Source organism: Camelus bactrianus, chromosome 9 (genome assembly GCF_048773025.1).
Source record: "Camelus bactrianus isolate YW-2024 breed Bactrian camel chromosome 9, ASM4877302v1, whole genome shotgun sequence".
In the NCBI taxonomy this organism is placed as follows: Eukaryota; Metazoa; Chordata; class Mammalia; order Artiodactyla; family Camelidae; genus Camelus; species Camelus bactrianus.
Genome location: NC_133547.1, coordinates 44,320,014 through 44,347,546, shown reverse-complemented (window position 1 = coordinate 44,347,546; position 27,533 = coordinate 44,320,014). Strand labels below are relative to the sequence as shown.

The 27,533-nt window shown below is 36.8% G+C and overlaps 2 protein-coding genes across 4 annotated transcripts in view; both read left to right on the top strand.

Annotated features, from left to right (window-relative positions):
* CSDE1 (cold shock domain containing E1) overlaps positions 1-17,255 on the top strand; it is a 35,386-nt gene extending 18,131 nt beyond the window's left edge. For all 3 annotated transcript variants that reach the window (XM_010968344.3, XM_010968335.3, XM_010968327.3), the window contains 15 exons: positions 22-119; positions 2,342-2,423; positions 2,718-2,846; positions 2,964-3,089; positions 3,697-3,909; positions 5,406-5,546; positions 5,632-5,796; positions 8,412-8,519; positions 9,120-9,295; positions 9,909-10,021; positions 10,992-11,111; positions 13,523-13,701; positions 14,542-14,705; positions 15,451-15,583; positions 15,946-17,255. In XM_010968344.3, the coding sequence (XP_010966646.2) occupies positions 22-119; positions 2,342-2,423; positions 2,718-2,846; positions 2,964-3,089; positions 3,697-3,909; positions 5,406-5,546; positions 5,632-5,796; positions 8,412-8,519; positions 9,120-9,295; positions 9,909-10,021; positions 10,992-11,111; positions 13,523-13,701; positions 14,542-14,705; positions 15,451-15,583; positions 15,946-15,993 (1,995 nt within the window). In that variant the 3' untranslated portion in view covers positions 15,994-17,255. The remainder of the gene's footprint in view (positions 1-21; positions 120-2,341; positions 2,424-2,717; positions 2,847-2,963; positions 3,090-3,696; positions 3,910-5,405; positions 5,547-5,631; positions 5,797-8,411; positions 8,520-9,119; positions 9,296-9,908; positions 10,022-10,991; positions 11,112-13,522; positions 13,702-14,541; positions 14,706-15,450; positions 15,584-15,945) is intronic.
* Positions 17,256-17,379: 124 nt separating this feature from the next.
* NRAS (NRAS proto-oncogene, GTPase) lies at positions 17,380-27,316 on the top strand. The gene is made up of 7 exons (XM_010968317.3): positions 17,380-17,518; positions 18,006-18,133; positions 20,170-20,348; positions 22,316-22,475; positions 23,213-23,336; positions 23,682-23,723; positions 23,827-27,316. The coding sequence occupies exons 2-5, from the start codon at positions 18,023-18,025 to the stop codon at positions 23,330-23,332; spliced, it is 570 nt and encodes a 189-aa protein (XP_010966619.1). The 5' UTR covers positions 17,380-17,518; positions 18,006-18,022; the 3' UTR covers positions 23,333-23,336; positions 23,682-23,723; positions 23,827-27,316.
* The last annotated feature ends 217 nt before the right edge of the window (positions 27,317-27,533 follow it).

The following is a 27,533-nucleotide window of genomic DNA, read 5'->3' as shown; positions in this document are numbered from 1 at the left end:
TAATAACTTCTTAATTCACAGGAAGTGTTTTATCTGACTTACACCCCTGAAGATGTCGAAGGGAACATTCAGCTGGAAACTGGAGATAAAATAAACTTTGTAATTGATAACAATAAACAGTAAGTTTTTTCCCCCACCTTTTTTTTTCTTTTTACAATGAATTTGAAGCAAGGTAAAACCTAACGTGTAAATCTAGATAATTTTCATAATCTTTTAAACTTTATTTATCAGCTAAGCATTTGAGGGGCAGTTCTATGACAGGCACTGTGTAGGGTGTCAGAAATAGGAAGATAATTAAAGCATGGTCAGAGCTTTCAAGAACTGTTCTAGAGATGAGTGAAGGTTTTGCCAAAACAGCAGTGCTTGTGGTAAGTTTTGAGAGTAGGGTGTGAAGTCACTAGGGAGATGAGAAAAACATTCTGGGTAGAGGAAGTATCATTTGGGGGAAATGGCCAGACGATTGTGTTGTTTGAATTGACTGGATCATTAGAAAGATGAAGTTTGAACTTTATTCGTTAGTCATGGGAATCTTTGAAGGACTTTAAATGGAGGAGTATGATTGATTGCGGTTATTGGAAGTGGTGGAGATGGTAGGCTTTCAGAGAGTAGGGATGCTCTAGATTAGAGGCAGTGGTATGAGAGTTAATATGAAAGATGAGGGTCTAATACAGATAGGCCATGGGTGGTTGAGTGTAGAAGTCAAGTCATGTCACATTGAAAAGATAGAATCACCAAGTTTTAATCATTTTTTAGATAGAGGTTTGTGTTTCTACTAAGGGAAGGAGAGTCATAAATGCCATTTTTCTGGCTTAGGCTGCTTGCGGTTACCATTAACTGGACTAAGGAGACAAAGCAGAGAGTATTAAGGGTGAAAGAAGAATGATACTAATTGGCATTTTGAGTTTGAGATGTGTGTGGATGAAGATACTGAATATGCATTTGCGTGTATAGATCAGAACAAGCTAGTGATGGGCATGAGATAGAGCTGTTGAATTCATTGGCATAAGCAGTTAAGGAAGGTGTACTTAAGAAAGCACAGTGATGATTATTTTTACTTTGGAGTGGGAGAAAGTACAGAAGGAAGTTAAAAATAGGAAGTTGGATAGAGTGCTAGGAATGGGCTTTCAATGGTGGTTCAGATGGAAAAGTCCCAAGAGCATGGGCAGGATTATTAGCCTTGAGCCTTACCTCTTGTAAGACTAGAAGGAATCAGATTGAGTTGTGGGTATGGATATTTGTAGTTCTAGTCTGAGGCCTCCCTTTAATCTCAGGTAGGAAACTAGGGAATAGGGCTTGAGTTTGAGAGGCGTGGGGAGCCAATGAAAGGGTTTCATTTAACCTTTACTAAGTTCTTGAATGTGCTAAGCACTTGTACTGAATATTTTGTGTACAGTTGTTAATCCTCAGAACAGCCTCATCTGATAAAGTTTCATCTGTAAAATGAAGTACATTCTCATAAAGTAACTTGCCTAAAGTCATACAGCTTTTATATTGACATTTGAATCCCAATCTGGCTCTAAATAAAGCCTTTTCACTGTAGTAAATAGCGGAGGCAAGTAGGATTTTTTTCCAGCGTCTTTGTTAGTCTTTTACATTTTTGAAATAAAAAGCACAATTTGGCTACAGTTTGTTCATGAGGAATTAAAGGAAGTAATTGCTTGGTCTGCAGATCTTAAAAACAACCACACCAACAAATACTATTGAATCTTATATAGTCTATGCCATCTTTAAAAAGAAATCAGATTTACGTTGTTGCTGCTCAAAGATGGGGACAATATAGCAATATGTGATGTCTCTCTTGTCAGTGGAGGTAAATGTCATTATTTAAATCATAGGAAGTTTCTCCTTTAATCACTGTGTTTACTCATGTTTCTTTTATGGCTGTTTAGTCAGAAATAATTGATGGAATAGCTGCTAAGTTCAGCATTCGTTGCAAACAGGACAATCTCTTAGTTATCTCTGTATCTCTCTTACCTTTGTAGCACGTAGCACCTACTCAATGTTTGTTCAACTAACAGCCTTTCTAAAATGTTAGCATTCCCCATCTTTGGTTGCAGCCAATTTGTGGCCTTGCTTAAACACTCCAAGAGAAAAACAATCTACGTAGATGTGTGCCCAATTTAAAAGGCAACGGAGTTTGAGCAAAAGTCCCTTTGCATATGAAGATAAAATAAAAAGGGTTATGTTTTATAACCTTATATTTACACTTAGTGATAATATAGAATTCTTGAGACCTCAGAAAACTAGCTTATTATTTCTCTAAACTCACAACTAACCAAGCCAATGCATTTTTCACCCCTCTTTGGTCCCCGCCATCCCCACCCGATTTTTATTTTTCTAGTACTGGTGCTGTAAGTGCTCGTAACATTATGCTGTTGAAAAAGAAACAGGCCCGCTGTCAGGGAGTAGTTTGTGCCATGAAGGTAAGTGTCATCAACTTTGAGAAATTCAAGTTTTTTTCTTTGACTTCTCAAACCCAAGTCTTTTGTTTTTCCTCTTCTCTTTAAAAGTATTTCACTGTTAACTTCAGAAGTAATCTCTTAACATTCTTTGGTTACTAATATGTTCTTTAAAATGAGCCATTGGTGAATTGAATTAATACTAAACTTTATATCGTTTCCACTGAAGTCTAATTTTATGAAAATGTTTATTTATTATGTATACTGAATAGTACGTAATATTCCTGTTATTTTTTGCGTGTGTTTGTTTGGCTTTAGGACGCGTTTGGCTTTATTGAAAGAGGTGATATTGTAAAGGAGATATTCTTTCACTATAGTGAATTTAAGGGTGACTTAGAAACCTTACAGCCTGGAGATGACGTGGAATTCACAATCAAGGACAGAAATGTAAGATAGTTGATTAAATTTGATCTTTGGCCTTCTTTTAATATTAGTAGTGAGTTAAAATTTTAGGAAATACATAAAGTGACATGATCCCCCTCTGCCCCCTCCCTTCTGGTTCAGGGTAAAGAAGTTGCAACTGATGTCAGACTATTGCCTCAAGGAACAGTTATTTTTGAAGATATCAGCATTGAACATTTTGAAGGAACTGTAACCAAAGTTATCCCAAAAGTACCCAGTAAAAGCCAGGTAAGTAGTCTTATTTTTAGGAAAGTCATCTTTTGCCTCATCAGTAATAGAATAATATGGTATGGTATATAGGAGTTTTATTACACTTAATTAAATGTAATTTTGTGATAGTGAAACAAATATTTTTTAATATGTATAATTAAATGAGAAACCTTTGATATATCTGTGAATTTTTTTTTTAACTGGGTAATACGATGAAAGGGATAAAAAAATGCTAGTTAGATTGGGGATAAAACAGTTCAGGTGTGCATGTGTATGTATGTCCCCATTTGGTGTTTTTTGTTTGTTTTGTTGGGGAGGTAAAGAGATGAGAGGTGGTGTAATTGCTGAGGAAATGTAAAACATAGAAGACTGAAATTCTTTTCCTTAAATAAAATCTCTCAGTATCAGAGTACAGGATGTGAACTACAGTATTGTGAGTTTATGGTTGTATCATGTGACCATAGAACACAAAGCTTTCAAATTGGACTTACGTTATCAACACCTTTTTTCCTTTATGGAACTGTCTATTATAAATAACATGGGTTTGCTGTGTGTTCTTCTTGTTTGACTTAGAACTAGGAAGGATGAGAAATCTCCAGCTAAAATAGTTTTTCCTTCTCATCAGAATGACCCATTGCCAGGACGCATCAAAGTTGATTTTGTGATTCCTAAAGAACTTCCCTTTGGAGACAAAGATACGAAATCCAAGGTGACCCTGCTGGAAGGCGACCATGTTAGGTTTAATATTTCAACAGATCGTCGTGACAAATTAGAGCGAGCAACCAACATAGAAGTTCTGTCAAATACATTTCAGTTCACTAATGAAGCCAGAGAAATGGTAAGTGTTGAATATTATTAGATATGTATCCAATATAGGGGGTGGGCAGGGCAATGTTATATTCAAGCATATAATATGATATTGAAAATTCTTTGAGTTATGACAACAGTTATCTTGTTAAGGTGATTAAGAATACAGACATTTGCATCAGTCTGGGTTTGATGCCTCGCTCTGCCAGTTACCTTCAAATAGGTATGAAAAAGTTTTAGAAGTCTGGAGAGGATGCTTTCTAAGCCCTTTTGAAAGTCAGTGATTCTCTGGCCCTTAAATATGAAAATTGGGGAAATTTATGGAAAATGTAAGTCCATCATTATAGAAAGTAGATTTTTCCAGGCTGTTCCATAAGATTTTCTGTAAACACTAGACTAAACAAAGTAGGTTTTGTTTCTTCTGTTATTACCGGAGGACTTTGCAAAATTCTTTTAGTGAATATATGTCCAGAAATGGTATGCCAGATGCCAGAATTGTTGCCCAAACATATTTAACAAGTTCAGTTTCCTTAAGTTAACTTTATCAGATATAATTAACATTTAGTTCTGTTTGGGGTTATAACATCTACAGTATATCTCAGTGTCAGTATAACTGGATACTTTAATGAAAATTTAAGTTTGTTGAGACTTTTAACCATTAAAACTGATCTTGTTTGAAATTTGCTTTTAACTTTAATGCATGATTTTTTAAAAAAAAGCTGCTACCTGTTTTGCTTTATTATATGGAATACATTGTTGAATAGCTTGGCTGTCATCAGGATTTAGCAAGAATTAAATGTCAGAATATTGTTTAGGTTGTATTCAAAACTAATTATAGAATAGTCATCTCTGTAAAATGTAAATATACAAGTCGTTGGTGGGTTGATAATTGTGTTTCACTAAGCATTTGAGTACCTGTCATTTGCCAGTTATTGTGGATTTTATAAAGCCCTCAGGAGGATAGAATTTCCTGTATTTTGTTCTTCAGACCTAAATCTTAAGTCTTCCTGTGCCTAAACTCAAGTTTTTTGAGGTAGAGACTAGAGAGTTGCCCTTAATTGACATTTGAAGTATTGGGAATATCGTTCTGTGGGTTTTTAATTTCTGGAAGTTGTTTTGTCATAAAGCTTGGGCCTTACTTGGAATCCTGGTTACTGCTACTTACTAACTTTGTGCTTTGGGCAAATTGCTTAACCTCACTCAACCTCAGTTTCCTCATCTTGCAAAACAGGATATTTTTCACAGAATTGAAAATTAAATGGCAATATGTTGTATGCATGTGTTTACTTCAAAAATGGTAACTTTTTCTAGTGTATATTGGCCAAAGAGTAGCACCTGAGGAGTCTTAGTTGCTTAGAGGTTACTTTACTGAAATCAGTGAGTTTGTATTTAAATGGAAAAATTAAAATGTGGATACAAAATTTCGTTATTTAAAACAGAATTCCTAATGAATTTAACTTGACAAAACTTCCAAGCTTGAATGTTGTTGTCTTAACAATAGCAGTGAAACTGTTATTTTGGTTTCAGGGTGTGATTGCTGCCATGAGAGATGGTTTTGGTTTCATCAAGTGTGTGGATCGTGATGCTCGTATGTTCTTCCACTTCAGTGAAATTCTGGATGGTAACCAGCTCCATATTGCAGATGAAGTAGAGTTTACTGTGGTTCCTGTGAGTTGTTTTTGAGAAAAGTAAGAGGGGGTTTTCATTATGCTTCCTTTTTCAGTTTAAAGTTACTTTTGTTTATCATTTGTAGGATATGCTCTCTGCCCAAAGAAATCATGCTATTAGGATTAAAAAACTTCCCAAGGGCACGGTTTCGTTCCACTCCCATTCAGATCATCGTTTTCTGGGCACTGTAGAAAAAGAAGCCACTTTTTCCAATCCTAAAACCACTAGCCCAAATAAAGGCAAAGAAAAGGTAAGTTTTAGTCAAAATGATTTTTATAGCTCTTTATTCCTCTTCTGCTTAAAGACAACCAGTGTCCACACAATATTGTCTCTTTCAGGATTCTCTGTAATATTAACAGTGAACTAATATAAAGCAAGGGTGTTTTTTTTTTTTTTTTTTAATTTTATCTCAGCCTTGTTAACATTTTAAGCTGGATAATTCTTTGGGTAGAGGGAGATGGGGAGCTGTTCTATACATTTGGGGATGTTTAGCAGCATACGTGAACTTTACCCACTGGAGGCCATTACCTCTTCTCCCCTTGTGTGACAGCCAAACATGTTTCCAGAATCTGCCAAATGTCCCCAAATCACCCCCAGTTTAGAATCCCTCATCTAAAATGATATAATTTGTCATCCAAGCTATTTAAAACTTTAAATTTGGGTAGTTCACACATTTGAACTCCATTTATTGAAAAGTCAACTGAATTGTAAATATAAAGATGTCTGCTCTTAAGTAAAAAGTGAAGAATTGTATAGAGACGTAATTCATACAGAATTTTAAATGCTATTGTAAAGGGTCAATGAGTGAGCTCTGGCAAAAATTAATTCTACACTGTCAGGATCTGGCGTGGTTTCACTAAGGCATTGACATTTAATAGACGGAGAGAGAAATGAGGAAAGGATATCCTCACAGAATAGAGGTACAGATGAAAAAAGTTCAGGGTTTCTTTTTAAAGCACTGAGTAGTTTAACAAGAAGATAGTTACTCTTTTTTTGGCAGAGGTGAATTGGGGAAATAACGATGAAAGATAGGGATACAGCTAGATTTAGAATGTATAGATTGCTACTCTAAAGAGTTTAGAGTTCTCAGAAAAAGATTTCTGTTGGAAAGTGACATCAGATCACTTTGAACTTCAGGAAGATGAAAGGGTAGTATGAGAATGGAGTTGGAGAAAGACAAAAAGATGAAGAGGCTGGATAGGAAATTATTTAATAGTTTAGGTAGTCCTTGAATGAGGGACAGAGATAATGGATGTGGGCAAGGGAAGGTACATGGGAGATACTGGAAAGTAATGTAATTTTAGAAATAACTACATAGGAGTCAGAAAGAGCAAGGCTAGCATCTTGCTTCATACTTATTTTGTAGCTTGGGAAATTACTTCATCTCAGAGCTTTAGTGTTTAAACTTAAAAAATGATTGTCTCCTGTTTCGTTTAAAAAGCCCTCATAGTGCTAGTCCATAGTAGGAATTTCACAAGTGGCAGATGGTGCTATTACCAATAATAAAACTAAAGGAAAATTCAGTGGGACTTACTCGTAATTCTTAATGGTTTTTAATTTTTTGAATGGCCTGCTTCCCAAATGTCTCTGGCACAACTGGCTTGATCCAAGATAGCCTTTGAAGCTTGAGACTTTTCCTGCCCTTTCATTGCTATTTCTTAGGCCATTTAACTTGTTTATGAATCTGTCTTCTCTACTAACTGGGCTCTTTTTGAGCAGGGATTGTCTTACCTCTATTTAATGTGCATGGTGTATAGTATATGGTCAGATGTTGACTGAATATTGAGGTCAGTGTTAGAGTTGAGAGTAAATAATGAATGCTGGTGTTGACTTGCAAAAAAGTTGATGCCATTAGAGTCAAACCTGAATTTATTGACATCATCACGCTTCACTTAATCAAAGTCAAATCCTTAGCATCATTTTGTACTGGCTGTATAACTGTAATCAAGTTTATTTTAACCTCCTAAGACTTTACACATTTGCAAAATGAGGGGTAAGAGTAACTGTGGAGATGGCTTTATCATAACATTAAATTTGGTAATACAAAGTACCTAACATAATGTCTGGGACATTATAAATGTTCAATGAATATTATATAGCAGTTACAGAAGGAGTATGAATAGTGGAAATTAATTGATTTTTAATATGTAATAGTTGGTAATGAGTTCTGGAGCATAGGAAAGGCATCAGAGCTAGATTAGGAATTAAACCTCATAGAAATGATGGTTGAAACCAAAGAAACAATGATTTACATGTTGCTCTACAATGTAATTGTTACTATTTCTATATGACAGGCCTGAAATTTCTTAGACTTTTGAAGAGCTGATCTTTTTGGTGTTGACAGTGATTTAGGTGTCACTGTGGAAACATTGGTATATCATAACTTAATCACCTACCTGAATATTAAATGCTCTGAACTGTGCTAGATCCTGTACCAAATTAAATTCCCATGCATTTGGTAAATACATTGATTAACATTATGTACAAAACACTGTGAAGTACTCTGGGAGATTCAAATTAGGCAATACGACATCTTGCCCTACAGAATTTCTACCTGGTTGGAAATACATTCCCAGTTTGATTTCTGATTGGCTATAAAAAGTATAGAATAGACATGTTATCAGTAAACTCTCCCTCCAATAATAAAATTAGGTTAAGACCAAAAGACTCAGTTACAGCAGACTGAGTCAGTCCTGGGTTAAGGGTTAAGGCATGATCATCTTTTATTCATGTAAACAATATGTATTTTAGAGAACCCTGAACAGGTAATTTCTACACCTGTGCCAGTTCTTAGGCTCTGGAGTCTGTAATAACTATAATTATGCTTATATTATTTTTTGTTGTTTTCTGACTATCTTTCTTTAGGAGGCTGAGGATGGTATTATTGCTTATGATGACTGTGGGGTGAAATTGACTATTGCTTTTCAAGCCAAGGATGTGGAAGGATCTACTTCTCCTCAAATAGGAGACAAGGCAAGATATAGTTCTGCTTATTTGAGAGAGGAGGGAGGGTTAAAGGTTATCATCTTATAAATCCTGCAAAATGGTTTCTTTACATTTTATTAAGTATTGCCAAAATTCTTTCGTTCTTACAAGTTTAATATATGAGCATCTTCTTATTTAAAAGTAGTTTATTCAATTAGAACAGGATTAGCAAGCTTCTTGTTAAAGGCTTTTGAGGAGTCAGTATTTAAGCATTAGATATGCCAAAAGCAGTTACCTTAGATAAAATTAATATTGGTAAGAAAGTTAAGTCACTGAAACATTATCAAAGTACAGTCACACCAAAGGTTTTTACATTGCTGTTCATTTTTATCATACTTTGCCAGATTTTCCAATTGACCTTTCTCCTTGAGAAATTAAGAATCTGTAAGGAATACACATTGAAGAGCAAAACTTGATCCTTGTGAAAAGTGGAATGAGAAATAGATGTATTTTGGTGAAAATCTATCCCATCAGAGTATTTACAAAGGATATTTGGAGTGAAAAACAGAGTCTGAGGGAGCTGTGTCAGAGTTGAAAAGCTTGGTAGGGAAATGACATGATATTAATAAGCATCCTTATTTTTCACAGGTTGAATTTAGTATTAGTGACAAACAGAGGCCTGGACAGCAGATTGCAACTTGTGTACGACTCTTAGGTCGTAATTCCAACTCCAAGAGGCTCTTGGGTTATGTGGCCACTCTGAAGGATAATTTTGGATTTATTGAAACAGCCAATCATGATAAGGAAATCTTTTTCCATTACAGGTGAAGAATGCCTTTTAGGAACTTAAGAGCTTACAATCCATTCTTTGGTTTTAGAGTCAAAAGCATTAGTATTGGGTGGTTATGTATTTTTTAATCCCAGATTTCATACTGGTAAAATGATAGCAACATATAGACTAAAGTTAATCATCCACCTCTATATAGAGAACACGTGGTCAAAAGATACAAGAAGACCTGTACCTGCTTTGAACATTGGATAGGAGCCTTTCTGCTTCAGTAAAAGAGTAGTGTTTTATATGTTGCTACCAGAGGGTTGTGCTTCTGATTTGGTGTTATAGATAGCAAAGTGGTTAAGGGCATGGGCTCTTAGAACCATACAGTTTCAGTTTGAATCCAGGCTCTGCCACTTTGTATCTGTGATACTTTTATCAAATAAAAATAACCTCCTGTCATCGTAGTTTCACTATGTTGAAGCTGGGGATAGTGGTGCCTCCTCATAGCATGTTTCTGAAGATTCTGAACCAGTGCTTTAAACAGTATCCAGCTTAAGTAAGCACACCATGAATATCATAGTAGAAGAAATGAAAGCTCCTTGCTACTGTTGATGTTTTTGGTAAATGGTTATTCAAATGTCATTTTTTCCTCTCCCCTACAGTGAGTTCTCTGGTGATATTGATAGCCTGGAACTGGGGGACATGGTCGAGTACAGCCTGTCCAAAGGCAAAGGCAACAAAGTCAGTGCAGAAAAAGTGAACAAAACACACTCAGGTAATGCACTGTGACTTCTGATTATTCAGCCTCTCCTTTGGGTAGACGGTGAGGGATAGAGTGAGAGATGGAGCAAAACCCTGTTGTTCTAGATCATTGTTTCGCCAGGTGTGATCTCCAGTTGCAGCAGCATCACAGATTGTTAGAAATACAAGATCTCTCACCACACCCTAAACCTACCAAAACTTTGGGTGGTCTGATGAACACTGAAGTTTTGAGAACCACTGTTCTAGATACTGTAGGTTATTTGCTGTGAGTTTATTTTCAATTCAGTGTCTGTTTTTCAAAAATAACCCCAAGCAAATAAATCTCCATGGGATTGGGGAGGGAGACATGCCTCTAGAAGACTGTTTTGGAGAAAATTAAGCCTAAATGTGAAAAATAATGGGAACTTAAGAAAATTGTTGCTATTTAGGATCTCCAACTTTCATATAAGACGTGCAACTTACTTTTGGCTTTCACCTAAACTCCCCAAATGACACTTTTTTCTTGGTGTTATTCTAGAGAAATGGGAGCCAAGAATGTTCATTCAGTTTAGTAAATACGTAAGTGCATGCTACATTTTAGATACTGGGGTACAGCAGTGAAGAAATAAGCCAAATCAGCAAAGAAAATGAGTAAAATATTGTATGTACCATGTTTAGAAAAATATTAAGGTAAAGTAAATTAGGGAAGTATACAAGTATTGGGGTTGCCAGTATTTTTAGAGACCTGGGAAGATCTCACTGAAGTGATGCTTGGTCACCTGGGGAAGGTAAGAGAGTAAAACATGTTTAAATATGGATACTATTAATTCCTTAAGCAACTTTAATAGTAGTTTAGAAGTATTTCAAGACTCGTGGGCAACTAGCCAACCTTCTGTTAACATTTGTTCTGATGATTTTTGCTTTTTTTTTTTTTTTTTTGGCCTGTGGAATAGGGCTTAAATAAAAAATGTTGAGGGAGAGGTATATGTGCTTTTGTTTTGTAGTGAATGGCATTACTGAGGAAGCTGATCCCACCATCTACTCTGGTAAAGTCATTCGCCCCTTGAGAAGTGTTGATCCAACACAGACTGAGTACCAAGGAATGATCGAGATCGTGGAGGAAGGTAGGAGCATCCCTATCAGATAGTTTGAAATTGGCTTTACTTTCAGATGAGCACTTGGATGATTTAAAAATACGGTGATGTTGCAGTTCTCAGATAGCTTAAAAACTGAATTAAGGAAAAGTGACTTTTTCCCACCATGCTTGGTTTTTGTTTTTATATCCTTTATAAATGAGATCAGGCTGTGTTTATGTTGTGAGCAAATGGCTGTTGTGTGAGCATATGACTGATATGTTAGCAGCTAACATTGAATTATAATGAAGCAGACTGAGAACAAAATCTGAAGACTAAAAATGTGCATTTGATGTTTGATATGAGATATTCACAGTTGGTTGGGTTTAGTGCAGCTTTATAGTTTTCCTCTATTATTAACTGGCTGTTTACATCAGTATTAACTGAATTTCCTAGTAACCATTGAATTCCATATTTTTGCCTCCTGTTAAAGTTTACTATATCTATCACTTAATAGCTAGGGTTCCATGGGGATCCTACTACTTGTCTTCAGGTCAGGGATCCCAGTGTTCTCATTTTGTCTTTTTCTCACCATCTTTAACTCCCTGAGTTCTGATGCCATCCTTTACCCCAAACAGTTAAGTCCAGAAAGACCAACTTTGTGCATAAAGTAAGTTTGCAGTAGAAATAGTAGTAAGGAACACTGGATAATTAGTATAGCAGAATTACCATAATGATAGGGTTGATGAGAGAGTTTGAAATTCCAACCAAAGATGATAGGTTGACTCACAAAGAGAATAAATCTTGTGCATTCTGGAAGTCATAGGAGAATATAAAGTGGGGAAGGTCAGGTCATTTGGGAGAAGGAAATGAGCCTTGATAAACATGTTCCTGTATCACATGAGGTTCTTTCGAATTTCTGTTTTTCATAGAACCAGTATCCTCATACACATAACACCTCCAAATATGAATTGATAAACTGATGCCATGGTGACACCATACCCTTATAAGGGGCTGTGAGAGAGAGTATGGGCAACTAACTTAAACTCATGAGATAAAATTAAAGTTATGTTTTTCCTCCTATCATGCCACATTTCCTTACTTTTGCATTCCCAACCCCCAATCCACTTATTCTTCAACACTGGCCATAGGATATAGTCCAAAGCAAGGATTTTGTGGAAAAGGAAACTTTCCTGAAATCTTTAAGCCTATTCTCACTTGGTGGTGAGAATGGCTCTTTTATTTAGAAATATTAACTATAACTCAATATAAGATTATGGATTTGGGAGCTGGGCAGACCTGGATCTGAGCGCCAGCTCTTCCATTTCCTAGCTGTATACCCTTAGGCAAATTAATTAAATCTTTCCTGGCCCAGTTCTTCATCTTTAAGATGAGAGTATCTTCAACCTCAGAAGGTTCTGTAAAGATTAAATATGAATCAGTGTAAGTGTTTAATAAGTGATGGTTACTACTAATCCCACTACACCTCTAATCCTTCTGCATGACTTGGAAGTATCTCCTCAAAGTTTTTTAGTTCCTGTATGTTTGAAAAGAAAATCTTCACTTACCCCTATAATCCTCAAGAGAATGTATGGTTAAAAGAATTCTCAGTTTTGAAGCTTCCTCTTCCAGCTGGTGTTTCTCTCTTTTCCACCTTTGTTGATTCAGTGAATTCACCATCCAGGTGAACTGATAAGCAGTTGAACTCTTTGGTCCAGTTTTTATCCATAGCCTACACTGATCTCCAGCCAACTTACTACTCTAGGGTAGAGCTCTGCAAATATGATGGCTTGTTTTTATAAATAGTTTTCTTGAAATACAGCCACAACCATTCATTTACAAACTGTCTTTGATTGCTTTCTCACTGCAATAGCAAAGTTGAGTAGTTGTGACAGACAGGATCCTATAAGACTGAAATATTTCCTGTCTGGTCCTTTAAGAAAAAGTTTAATGAGCCCTGATCGAGAAGAAAGGTGCCTCTTGGTTTGAGAGAGCCACAATCAGAACAAAGAAAAGATTCGGAATGCCAACAAATTTATGTACATTGTTTTCACCTATGCCCGGCTTGTTGTTTAATGCCCAGTTGGGAATGAATCAAATTTTTTTGACTGGTTGGTTTATACTGTGAACTTGGGAAGAAGATACGCCAATGTATTATATTAGCAACTCATTGTGCTTTAAAAGCTCAAAGGTAATGAGATTGTGAATGATAGTGGGGTTTGGTGTTTTTGTTTGTTTTAATTTCATAAATGTGGTTTAAAACTGTTCATTAGCTAGTTTTTGTGGTAGTATTTAGCATTTAGAATTTTATTGAAGCTTTAAAGTAGAAGTTCTCAGGGAAAAAAAAAATCTTAGGGAATATAATTATTTTTAGCAACTTACTTATAAATTTATTAGGACCATCAGCAGAGGGCTGTTGTGAAGTACTAGCTTTTAGACTTTGTACCTCTTTCTCCTTACAGGGGATATGAAAGGTGAAGTCTATCCATTTGGCATAGTTGGGATGGCCAACAAAGGGGATTGCCTACAAAAGGGGGAGAGTGTCAAGTTCCAGTTATGTGTCCTGGGCCAAAGTGCACAGACTATGGCCTATAACATCACACCCCTGCGTAGGGCCACAGTGGAGTGTGTGAAAGATCAGGTAAGTGGTAATAACTTGATTAGATCTGAATTTGATACTTTTTGAGTTGATCACCAAATAATAACCAAAACCTTGAAAATTTTTCAGCCAAAGGGAAACTTATCATTCATTCCGTTTTCATTTGTACTTTACCCCCCTTTTCAGTGATTTTAGGCAGCTTATAAAAACATGGAGAAAACCACATGGAAAGAAAAAAAAAATGGCAGTAGAAGCAAAAGGAAAGTTAATAACTAACATAACGAGGAAAATAAGCTTGGAGTGAGATTCCCAGAATAGAAAGACTGTAATGCTTTTCATACTTTAGCTCAGCTTCTTTTGCAGACCACAAAAAAAGAAAGAACCTGTGTGTGGAAGTGTTCATAAAATAACCTTAGGACAAACAAAACTATTCCTGGTACTGAGATCTCAAGGAAATCTCTGAGTCCTCAGAGGGGACATTTTTCAGTATCAGTACAGTAAATGTAACACTGTTTCTAGTAATACCATAACCCTGCTTAATAATTTTAGAAGGGATCACAGTGATGCATATGTTCAAATAATAGCTTCCTAATGATTTTGCTTAATTCAGAAACTTAGTTTAGACAATATATGAAGGCACAAGGCAGCCTTTTTTGTTTCTCAGGCTAAGATAGAGTGAAGGGCAGTGATTTCAAAGGTAGCTTTCTCCTCTGACAAGTTTTGCAAACCCATGTGCTGTTATAGCCTAGGCAGCTGAAGTGGAGCATCAGCACTGACAGCATGTTTTATAAATCCCCTTCTAGTTAGGGTTAAGCATTGTGCTTCATTCAAAGTGAGTTTCTTTTCCCTGGTTTTTTAGCTACTGTCTTTTTTTTATTTCAGTTTGGCTTCATTAACTATGAAGTAGGAGATAGCAAGAAGCTCTTTTTCCATGTGAAAGAAGTTCAGGATGGCATTGAGCTACAGGCAGGAGATGAGGTGGAATTCTCAGTGATTCTTAATCAGCGCACTGGCAAGTGCAGCGCTTGTAATGTTTGGCGAGTCTGGTAAGTTTTTTGTTTTTGTTGGTTAGTAACCTCCCTGAACTCTCTCTTAACTTTTGCAGTCTCTGCTTTATCATATTTCTTCACTTGTCCATCACTGCTTTTTTTAATCCTCTTCTGCCACTTGCTTGCTTATTTCCTAATACTTCTGCCAGAAAAGACCTCATCTTCATTGTCTAAACTTTACTCTCATAAATCTGACTCAGTAAAACATTAATTGGCACTTCGAATGTAATAAATCTTAAATATAAATAGATTGTATAGTCCTTGTTATAGGATTCTGCTTAGTTCTTTTTCTTCCATTCAGCCATTTCTAGGTTATATGCTGCTTAAAATTCTAACTTTATAGTTTAGCAGTTCTGGCACTGTACTTTTTTTTTTTTTTAAATCAGTCACATTGTTAGCATGAGGAGTGGGGAGTCTGGAAATTTCTTTACATTCCTTTTGTAAGGTTTTTTCATACCCACTTCTTACATGTCTGTGAAACTGGTCTTTCTGGTTGTAGACCAGTCTAGAGATGACCCTCACCCAAATGATTCTTCCAGCTCCTACGCAGTAATAAACCTTGAGTTGGGAATAAAAACATAAACTTGTCTGTCCTGTCTTGCTGGCTAGTTGGCTAGGTGAGGCAAGAGTCCCCCCTCATTAAAACTGAGTCATTTGGGTAGTTAGGTAGAAAACACATTGCTCTGCAAGTACTTTATTCCCACCAAGTATTGCTTCTTCTCACCTCTTAACTTTGTCACAGCGAGGGCCCCAAGGCTGTTGCAGCTCCACGACCTGATAGGTTGGTCAATCGCTTGAAGAATATCACCCTGGATGATGCCAGTGCTCCTCGCCTAATGGTTCTTCGTCAGCCAAGGGGACCAGATAACTCAATGGTATGAGCGGGCAGGCATACAAGGTTTGAGAGGATGGGGGCAACTGACAGACCAACGTAGTACTTGAGGTCCTATTTTAGTATAGTTCAGAGAGTTTAATTTACCAAGGAGCTTCAGCCTCGCTTATAAACCCTAACATAATGGTTGCTTATGGTGACAGGTACATTTCTTGGTGTTCCTGACACTTTGAACATAGTTTAGGTAACAATTCAGGAGGATTTATTACAGATTTCCTCCTCTGCAGAACAATTGGTGGTGGTTGAGATTACAAAGTAATGCTTTTATAATCCATTTTGGAATTGTGGATGGTATCATAATTGTCATGCACCCAAGTCATTAACTGCAATTTTATTTCTTCACAGGGATTTGGTGCAGAAAGAAAGATCCGTCAAGCTGGTGTCATTGACTAACCATATCTACAAAGCACATCATTAATCCACTATGATGAAGTTGGGGGGATTCTGGTGAAGGGTTCTGAATATCTCCCTCTTCATCCCTCCCAAAATCTGGAATACTTATTCTGTTGAGCTATTACACCAGTTTTAACACCTTCCTCGTGTTATGTTTAAAAAAATAAATAAATTTAAGAAAACCATTTTAAAATTACGCACAGTTGCAGCCTGGAAAACTTAAGGTGGCGCCTTATAGTATCAATTTTAGGAGCTTTATTTGGAGCATTTAACGCAACTGGTAATTGCAAAATCCACTTTGCCTGTGTAAGTGAAAAATATAGACTGTTACCTTGTTGGCCCTATGAAATTCTGCACTTGATATTTAGTATATACTCTACCTTCATTACTTCTGGCAAGATGTTCTGCCTTAGCACTCAGTTGCATTCTTTTTCCTTTTCTTTCCTGTTCATTATGCTTTAATTCTGAGGACCATATGAGGGTAGAATATATTAAAAATTACAAAAATTTGTATAGGCAAACCATTTCCTTAAGTCAATGGCCAAATGTTAAAATGTTATTTTTCATATCATTTATAATCTTGTCACAGTCCACTTAACAAAGTTTGGTTAGATTTCAATGAAAATTATCTTCCAGAGTAGTTTTTTTTTTTTTTTCCTGGGATGGGGGTGGGTAACTTTACTACAATTAGTATGTATGGTGCAGAATTTCATGCAAATGAGATGTGCCAGCAGTGTGATAATTTAAACATATTTAAAAAAAAAAAAAGACGAATGCACAAATTTGCTGCTGCTTAGATCACTGCAGCTTCTAGGACCCAGTTTCTTTTACTGATTTCAAAACAAAACAAAAACAAAAAAAATAAAAAAGTTGTGCCTGAAATGAATCTTGTTTTTTTTATAAGTAGCCGCCTGGTTCCTGTGTCCTGTGAAACTACGGGCACTTGACCTTGGTGTAGCTTCTGTTCGACTTTATATCAAGGGAACGGATTGGTCTGATTTCTTGGCCCCCATCTTGAATTGGCCAAATACAGGTCCCCGGCCAGTGGACTGAAGGCTTTGTCAAATGACAAGACAAGGGTCAGCTCAGGGGATGTGGGGGAGGGTGCTTTTATCTTCCTCGTTGTCGTTTGAGGTTTTGATCTTCTCTGGGTAAAGAGGCCATTTATCTTTGTAAACACATAACATTTTTGCTTTCTCCAGTTTTCTGTTAATGGCGAAAGAATGGAAGCGAATAAAGTTTTACTGATTTTTGAGACACTAGCACCTAGTGCTTTCATTATTAAAACGTCCTGTATGGGGGGAGGGGGGGCGGGTCTGGGCGCGGCCTGCCGCGTGACTCCTGGGTCGGAGGCCCACGTGGCCGGGGCGGGGACTCGGGCGCCTGGGGCTCCTACTGATTACGTAGCGGGCGGGGCCGGAAGTGCCGCTCCCTGGTGGGGGCTGTTCATGGCGGTTCCGGGGTCTTCAACATTTTTCTCGGTTGTAGTCCTAATCTGTCCGAAGCGGAGGCAGCGGAGCTTGAGGTAAGGTTCTGGCGTGTGTAGCGTTCGGCTTTGGAGCATACTAATGACTCCTTGTTGCCAAGAATCGAGCGGAATCTGCGAGCCGAAGACAAAGGCCCTGGGCGGGGGTATCCTTCGTTTTGAGCCCTACGGGGGAGCTCTGGAGACAAGCCGGGGAGTAAGAAGGTGGAGACAGCCTGGAAGCTTCCCCTCAGAACTGAGAAGATTTGCGAGATTACTAGGAAGGGGGGGTTCCTTTACCTTAGGCTGAGGGCGGGGCCCAAGGGCTATTGAAAAATAGACGAGGGTGGGGGTAACTAGAAGGCTACTTCAGAATTCTGAGGCCCAAAGTAACCTGCAAGTGTTTTTGCACTGTTGAATCACTTTAAGAACCAAGTGGAGATGAATGTGTGTGGAACCGATACATTTCAAACTCTGGTTTCAGTTACTATTGATTACAGAAAGCTTCGAAGTTCGCCAGTTAACCCTAATTGCTGCTTTCCCACAGGTTCTTGCTGGTGTGAAATGACTGAGTACAAACTGGTGGTGGTTGGAGCAGGTGGTGTTGGGAAAAGCGCACTGACAATCCAGCTAATCCAGAACCACTTTGTAGATGAATATGATCCCACCATAGAGGTGAGGCCCAGTGGTAGTCCGCTGACCATACCTCTCTCTTTCCGTTCACTGTTACCCACTCCCTTTCCCATTCCCTTCAGCTATTCTTTAACTAAAGGAATAATCAGGAGAGAAAGCAAAAAGTTATTTGGGGTATTGTGTTCACTAATACAGTAAGTAAAGCTTGTTTGTGGAGAAAAGTTCCCTTTTATTAGCTGCTGAAGATTTTCTAAAAAGTTTACAATTTTTAACAGCTTTATAAACTGTTGCAAACTCTGTGTTGAACTCATTTAGTTTCTTTACATATTACAGTTCTGTTAAGAAACACAAGACATAGAATAAGTGAATAATAGCAGAATGGAGATAAAGGATTCAGAGATGCGTGTTCCTTAGCTAGTTGAAGCGTCTGAGACTGTGGTAAGAGTAGAAAGCGCGTGAGATTTTGAGTCAGCTGTGCCTAGGAATACAGTCCCTGTTTGCAGTTTATTTAGTTATGTAATAGCAAATCAGTTAATCTCGCTGAGCTTCATTTTCCTCATCCATTAAATTACCATAAACTTGTCTTGCCTATCACACAGGGGATGTTGTGAAAAATATGTTAAATGTGAATGGTAGAGCACTGCATAATTATTACTTATTAAAGATTCCGTTGTTTTTGTGGGAGTTCATGTTATAGATTGGCTTTAATAGGTGGCATCTAAGGTCCTTTAAGTGAAGAGTTTTGTAATCTTACTCAATTTAGAAATGTCTAACTCTAGAGATTATTTTATTTCAGTTCACACTCTGGACTTCCTAACACCCAGCCACTGAGTGTTCAATGCAAGCTAACTTGAATATAGTCATTATGAAAAGTTTAGTCCTTGGAAAATTTTTATTTTAAGCTTAACAGCTTTAGTATTAGTAGTTAGAACATTTTAGTATTTTTCAGAGTTTTATTCATTGAGAAATAATTTATATAAAGTACATAAATCTTACATCTACAGCTCAGTGACTTTAAATTTGTGTACACTTAGGTAACTACCATGTAGATAAAAATATAAACTATTTCCAGTGCCCGGGAGAGTTCTCTCATGCCCCTTTCTAGTTGGTAAACCCCTCTACCCTGCCAGGAAATAACCACTTCTCTGTATTCTATTATCATAAGTTAGTTTGACTAAAATCTATCTTTATAGTTTTAATTTTGCTGTTTCCTCAGAACAGTCATACACTTGACCATATTTCAGGCTTCAAGGAAATTTTGGCAGTGTCATTTCTGTGTCAATTTGAAAATGTTTTACAGTCCCGCAGCAGAGTTACAGAGGAGCCGTTCAGTGGCCTGGCAAATTATGTTCCATACTGTTTCTGGAGCCAGATCTTTACTAAGTGTGATGAGGTTATTTTCTTTGAATGGAATTCCCAGAACATAAATGTTAAAATACAAATAAAATTTTTGCCTTAAAGACGAATTGAAAGTATTTTTTAAAATATGATCTATGCATGTGTATCTTCCTGATGTAACTGTGCCTTGTTTGGAACCTTTAGGAATTTGATTCAGGAATATTACCCAAAGGTACAATCTGTCATGATGAGAAGAGTATTTTGGTATTAAAACTTTGTGTGAAATAAAAGGTATTTGTGTATTTAGTCATAAACACAAAAGACACTGTATCCAGAGCCAAGTTATAATTGGTGGAGGTATGTTTAGAATTTTAAATGAAAAAATCAAAAACTCAAATAAGAGAAGTCCAGTTCATACCTTAGTGATACACACTAGGAACTGAATTTTTAGTCAAACTGCAGATAGAGCTGTCTTTTGAATTACTTCATCTTTCCAGGAACAGAGTGACCACATTTTCCTTGCTGCAGGCATACAGGATTTGGGGCTTTCTTCCTAGGGTGAAATTAAGTGCTTTCTGTTTGTGATTATATATTGGCAGTTTGAGGGACAAACCAGAGAGACAGAAATGGACTTGGTTAGGAGCTTATTTAATCTTGGCAATAGCATTGCATTCCCTGTGATTTTTTTAATAAAAATGGAATCTCGCTCTCTCCCTGCCCCCCACCCTCCACACCCCCAGGATTCTTACCGAAAACAAGTGGTTATAGATGGTGAAACCTGTCTGTTGGACATACTGGATACAGCTGGACAAGAGGAGTACAGTGCCATGAGAGACCAATACATGAGGACAGGCGAAGGCTTCCTTTGTGTATTTGCCATCAATAATAGCAAATCATTTGCAGATATTAACCTCTACAGGTACTAGGAGCATTGTTTTTTTTGAAAGGATAATCTTTAAGTGTGTTCCGAAGTTTTGGAGTGGGGATGAGGAAGCCACACTAGGGAAGATACAGCTTTTTAATTATGAAAAGAATTGGTTTTAGGTTGTGACATTGAGAATTAGGGATTATTACTGAAAAGTTAACACTGGAATTTATTTTATATAATCTACTGTAGCTAGAATGCGTGATAATACATCAGTGAAGCTTATTAATGGGAGTGATTCAGAACTAGAGGTGTTATGAGAGATCACAAAGGAATTTCAGAAAGGAAAACACCTCTGAGAAACATTCTTGAGTAAGTAGTAGAGAAGATAGTTGGAAGAAACAAAGAACGGTAGATAAAGATGAAAGCAGGGCACGGGAATGTAAAGATTTTCTTTCTCTGTAGAACCTTAAAGTTTCCAAGATCAATTGGACCATAAAAAAATTCTAGTACAACATTCTTATTTTACAGAATCAGTTCAGAAGGTGGTTTGTTAGGTTTTTGTACTCATGATTGTTATTAATAGCAGAGCCAGGACCAAAAACCCAGGGCTCCTTTTTCTCAGCTTTGTGTTCTTTAAGCAGAATAGTATAATGGTTAAGAAAATAGACTCTGCCTGGAGTGAAACTTGGCTCCATCATCTCTTAGCCATGGAACTTGCGGGAAACACTGAGCCTCTGTGCCTCAGTTTCTATATCTGTAACATGGAGATAGTAGTACCTACCAAGAGTTGTTGTGAAAATTAAATGAGTTAATAAATATATGAATTGCTCAGAACGGAGTTTAACACAGACTAAATGCTACGCAGGTGTTCTGCCTAGAGCCTTGAGTCCTGGCGTATGCCCCATCCACATGAAGATGTCGACTCACAGAAGCAAATTAGTCCACTACTGGTTTTCAGTGGTTTTTTTCCCTCCTAAACCTATTCTACTTTCCATTTTCTCTCTAGATTTAATAGCAGCATGTAATAAAATGCTCAGCACTTGGCAAGCACCTAATAAATATTCTCTAAATTTCTAGAAGTCATTTTTCTTCTTAGTCTGTCCTATATTATCCCTTCATTCACATAGGCTACTGCCATCACACCAAGGCTCATTTCTGCAGATAGCCAGTGAGATGCATTTCAAGTACATGACTTTGTATGTAATCCAAGGGTAGTCAAGAACAGTGCTGTGCAGCATGGTAGCCACAAACCATATGTGGTTATTTAAATTTCATCAAAATTAAACAAAGTTTAAAAATCAATTCCCTGGCCGTAGTAGCAACTGGCTTTTCAAGTGTTCAGTAGCTTCAGATGACTAGTGGATGTAGTTGGACCTCACAGCGAGAGAATATTTCCATCATCATAAAAAGTCCAGGGTTAGTGAAGAGAATCTGGAGCAGTAGTTTCCAAACTGCTGTGTGGTATGCCTTACATGTCATTGAAGGGAGTGCTGTCAGCTGGGAATTTCAGATCCTTTAGTCCCCTGTTAATAAGAGCAGTTGTGTTTTTTGTATCTTGGACTTCCAGCTATCATCTTGTTCAAAGAAAATGTTTGGACACCACCCACCTAGAAAAGTGGACAGACTGTCTTTCATTAAATACTGACACTCTCAAGGGAGCTTCAAGTTATTTGGAGGGAGTAAGCTTTACTTTTTATAACTTCAGACCTTAATCAAGAGTGAAATTTAAAGTTGCCGGTTAAAATCAGCCAAGCTCTTTGGAGAATCAAGGAACATAACGGGCGTGTGTCAAGATAGAAGGTGAACAGGCACTTGGCTCCCTGTGGCTGCTGCATCAAGTCCAAACCAATCTCCTTAGTATGCAAGGCCTTTTATAAGTAGTAGGGAAAAAAGTGAAATTTAATAATAGAAGCTAGCAGAGCTAGATAAAATTTGCTAGATTTTCTTTTTTTGCCCTAGCTGTTTTTTCCTTCCTAAAAGTTTATTCTTATGTTATGATAACATATTCCCTTTTTCAGGGAACAGATTAAACGAGTAAAAGACTCAGATGATGTACCTATGGTGCTAGTAGGAAACAAGTGTGATTTGCCAACAAGGACAGTTGACACAAAACAAGCCCATGAACTGGCCAAGAGTTATGGGATTCCATTCATCGAAACCTCAGCCAAGACCAGACAGGTATAGTACAGCTTTCAGCATTTGGCAAGGGTTTAAGGCAGAAACATTTGATGGATTGACTCTTTGCTAGAGCTATGATCCACATTCTTTGCTGTTTTGGATTTCTTTGTTTGTTTGTTTTTAGGGGGGATAATTAGGTTTGTTTGTTTGTTTATCTTTTAATGGAGGTACTGGGGATTGAACCCAGGACCTTGTGCATGCTAAGCACACACTCTGCACTGAGCTATACCCTCTCCCCTTGTTGTTTTTGATTTTTTCAATAGAGTTCTATTTTTTTTAATAGTGTTCTATTTTTTAATCTTCAGTTTAAACCCAAAATGAAATTAATACTTTTTTTTTATTTCTGCATTAACATGCACAAATATTTCTAAAATGAAGACCCTTGATTAAAGATACTTAAAACATCAGTCCTTTCTCCATCAGCATCAGTCACTGTTTAAGGAATAAGCCCTCCTGAATGGAATCTTTAGATCTGGTAGTTCTGTATGTCCCACATTACTCATTTTCCTTTGCTTGAATGTTATTTCTGCAAAATGTGCCGTTTGTATACCAGCCTGTTCATGTAATTTAATAGGAAAGCTAAATTTAGTATCCTCTTCCTAAATCATCCTATTTTATGAGCTAATAATTTAATAATTGGAATTTTAAATCCACATAAAGAAGTACAAATGAGAGCAAGAGCTTTCAACTTGGATTGTGTCTGTTGCGCTGGGTGTATCATTTTCTTTCTTTTATAGGGTGTTGAAGATGCCTTTTATACACTGGTAAGAGAAATACGTCAGTACCGAATGAAAAAACTCAACAGCAGTGATGATGGAACTCAAGGTTGTATGGGGTTGCCGTGTGTGGTGATGTAACGAGGTGAGCTTGTGGTCTCGACATAATTACAAGTGTTAATGGGGCAGCTTGGAGGAGCGCTGCTGTTACGTTTCCTATGTTGCTGTTTACCTGAGAGTTTCTGCTCCCTTGTAACTATAAAATAAACTACTTTCCTCATGGCAACCTTGCTGAAAATACTGCAGCCTAAACTGTCCTTAAAACATTTAATTATTTTACAGACAGTGTTACATTTCCAATAATATTAGAAATTAGAGGACATTATTTATGAGATGTGTTATACCACATTCTTGGCACTGACCAGGAGCTTGAAGGACCCCTACATCAAAACCAGATGATAATGACATGGTGTGTATTCTTTTCTTATAGATACTTTTAAAGTTCTAGCATCAGAAAAGAGCCACTGTCAAGGTAGGACAAGTTTGGAAACGAATGTGTGGTCATTGATGTTGGTTTTGTCACCTTGTCTCTCTGATACTCTGTGTCATTTATACAGATTCCATCTTTATTTCAGCTGCACTGACGCCCTGGTCTGGACTTCCCTGGAGGAGAAGTATTTCTGTTGCTATCTTCAGTCTCACAAAGAAGCTCCTGCTACTTCCCCAACTCTCAGTAGATCAGTATAATATTCTCTTATTTGAGAAGTTCTCAGAATAACTACCTCCTCACTTGGTTGTCTGACCAGAGAAATGAACCTCTTGTTAAGCCCCAGTATTTTTCCACCCTGAGTTCTCCCCCAACACACAGACACACCTCCGCCACCCCAGGTTTTTCATCTGAAAAGCAATTAATGCTCTGAAACAGAGAACCAAACTGTAGAAGCATGAAATTCTTTAGAAAACAATGTCTTCAGCTCTAAAGTAGCAATTGCTGACAATTTTTTTTTCTTTTTACTGTTGAACTTGGAATTATGTTGATTTTTGGAGAAATGTCATAAATTACTGTTATACTGAGAATATAGTTAATGTTGCTGTTTGGTTTGTTTGTAATGTTATCAGCTATATTCTATAAACTGGCATCTGCTCTGTATTCAGAAATACAAAAGTGAATACTGACTTTTTGAGTCTATCCTCGTCTTCTCGACTTTCTTGTAATTAAATCTAACTTTCACGATGAAGTGCCTTTTTCCTGGAAGTGGTTTGTAGACTTCCTTTACAATACTTCAGTGGAGTAGATGTCTCAGAAACGATTATAAATGAAAATGAATGTCTGAGGTAAGTCTATGACCTGTCTGGCTTTGAGGGAACGATATACTGACATGATAGCAGATGTCATTTCTTACATATTTGAAGTTGGTTTTCTAGAGACCTATTTTTGGGCTCTCCCAAGAGAAAGATGAGACTAAAAATGATTAGGAACAATTTCACTTAATTTTCCCCTAACCTCCCCTTTTTTTTTGTTTTTAGTAGTTTACTACCTACGAAATGTATATAATTTGTTTCTTCTAGCTTATAATCTAATGTTCAGTGAACTTCCATTCATATTTAAATTTGGGTCGTATCAGATTCATTCACAGGTGTTCAAAATTGTAAAAATTGGATGCAGTTTAATAGTTGTAATCATTGATTCTCCAAATATGTTAAACACATTTTCACTGTATACCATGGTTATTGATGATGTATATAATTGCTCTCAGTCCCCTTCTCACCCCGTCCTCTGTCCTTCACCCCACAGCAGCAGTGACTTGGTTAATTATTTTAGTTGAGTAAAGCATGGTGCTAATAGACCAGGGTCACAGTTACAAAACTTTAGTGAACCAGTTAGCATCACAGAGAAAGAAATTCTTCCACATTTGCTCATTGCACCGTTAACTCCAGCTAGTGCTTTTGCTAGATGCATGTGGTTAGTCCTGCAGGGAGAGAAGAGGTCAGTTAGCACAAAGTCTTTACCATTACTGGAAAAAATTGTTATCCTGAGGAGGGTCAGCTTAGAAGTCCTTATAAAGCATCTAGACTGTTTTTAGCCCCATGGAAACTAAATTAAGCCGATATTTTTTTCTCATGTTTTTGAGAATAAGGATGCCTCAGATCAAAAGTTTTTAGATTTTCTTTATTCATAATGTTCTTTGAAGGGTTTAAAACAGGATGTTGATTAATTAGTCTGTGCATACCAGATAACAAGCTGATGAGTTTGATCAGAACAAAAAGTACCCTTTGGGTTGAAATTGCTGTTTGAGAGGGGAATGGAAAATATAATTAATTGTTAGTTATGAGGATTTGGAAACTTGGCTTTTCCATTTGCAGATAATATCCTGATAATTCTAATGAAAAATGGACTTGGATAACTTTTGATAAAAGACTAGTTCTGCATTAGTCTCTTTCTATTCTGGTCTTCTAATGTGTAAATACTTACTGAGGTCCTCCCTCTTCTAATATGAGTTTTCATTTATTAAGCAAATTCCACATTATCTTGAAATGAATTCAGAAGAGGAGAAGAAACATACTGTACCCAGAGGATAAAAAACCCATTGAGGCGTGCTCCTACTTGTTCATTCTGAGAGCTTTCACGGTCCACACCGTAAACAGACCGCAGTTTTGCTTCTGCTCCTCTTGGAGCATTGTTCTGTCATTTTCTCGAGGATAGATCGAGGCTTGTCACCTTAGTTGTCGTCATTGTCTCCCCTTTCCTCTTCTTCCCATTCCTCTTGTCTATGTGACTGACAGTGTGACTCTTTAGTGTCAAATTAGGGGGAAAAAATAACTCATTTTGGGCTTTTGTGCCCATTACCCTTGTATGTTTGTGTCTTTTAGTTTCCTCAAATACATTCTAAGCACAGAAGTATCTAAATGGGGCCAAAATTCAGACTTGAAAATGTTCTTTTAATAGCTTACAAAGTTACACTTTGGTGTGAATTTTGGCACAGAGGAGTGACAAACATAGTTAAACGCTGAATAACTTCAGTTAGTGTGGTATAAAATAGTTTTTAGAATATGTTTGTGATTGCTGAAAACAATTATAATTTACCTCAAAATCTGAAAGTCTCTTTCCCCAAGTTAAGTGCCTGGCCAGCTGTCATAAATTACGTATTTATGTTTGTTTGTTTTTTAAGGATTGCATGTTCAAGATTGTGAAAACGAACCAAGACAGGTGTTCTGTCTGAAAGCTACCATGCCTATCTGTAAATGGATCTGCTGAGTGCTGTATTTGCTCCAACAGCTTCCTATCGATTGTTAGTTGGTAATACAATATCATACTTATTACAGCTTTCACTTCAGGAGTATAATAGGTAAAATTACCCTCAATATGTATTGTGGTGGGCCCCATGTTTAGTCTTTCATCATCCTTTAAACTGCTGTGAATTTTTTGTCTTGACTTGAAAGCAAGGATAGAGAAATACTTTAAAGAGAGATTTTGGGTTTTCCATTCCAGAATTTGTGAGCATAGTCATATTTTGCTTTACATTTACAGTCATGAACTCTTTAAGCTGGCAGCTACAACCAAGAACCAAAAAAATGGTGCATTCTGCTCCTTGTGATTCATCTCTTGCTAATTAATTATAAGGAGCAAGGATAACTAATTAGAGAAAGTATCTTATTTGGGTGGTTTCTGTAAACAAGGGACTATAATTCTTGTACATTATTTTTCATCTTTGCTGTTTAAGAAATCTAATGTGCCACAAAATTATTTTAAGGTGTTTCTTATAAGAATTGTTTTAAAAGCACTCGTTATCAGAGTAAGTGTAGATATATTTCAAAATATAACTGGTAATTTTTAAAGGCCTGAGTACTGACCTAAGAAGCAATCGTATGAATTCTCTGGAGGGAAGGGAGGATCTCAATGGAAGTTGTATGACTTTTATATTTCTGTGCCATCAAATATAGTTTAAAAATATCACTTGTGCAATTCTGCTGTTTAAACAGAAATTTTGGCCTCCTTGGCCCTAAATGAAAGGGCTGATATTTTAAGTTGCTATTTTATTGTAAATTAATCCATCCTAACTTTTTTTTTAATTTGGTTGAATGTTTTTCTTGTTAAATGTTTAAAAAAATAAAAACTGGAAGTTCTTTGCTTAGTCATAATTTTTTTTCCACTGATGTACCTTTATTGAAAGTTAATATTAAATTCATATTTTTAGATATGCCATTTGGACAATATTGGAAGATCTGAGTTCCTCATTTTATCTCAATGTGAAATATGTCAGAGCCTGCTTTATTACGTACATCAGGAGTGATTCATAGCTATATGTCAAGTTCTTCACATATTAATATGAAGTGCTAAAAA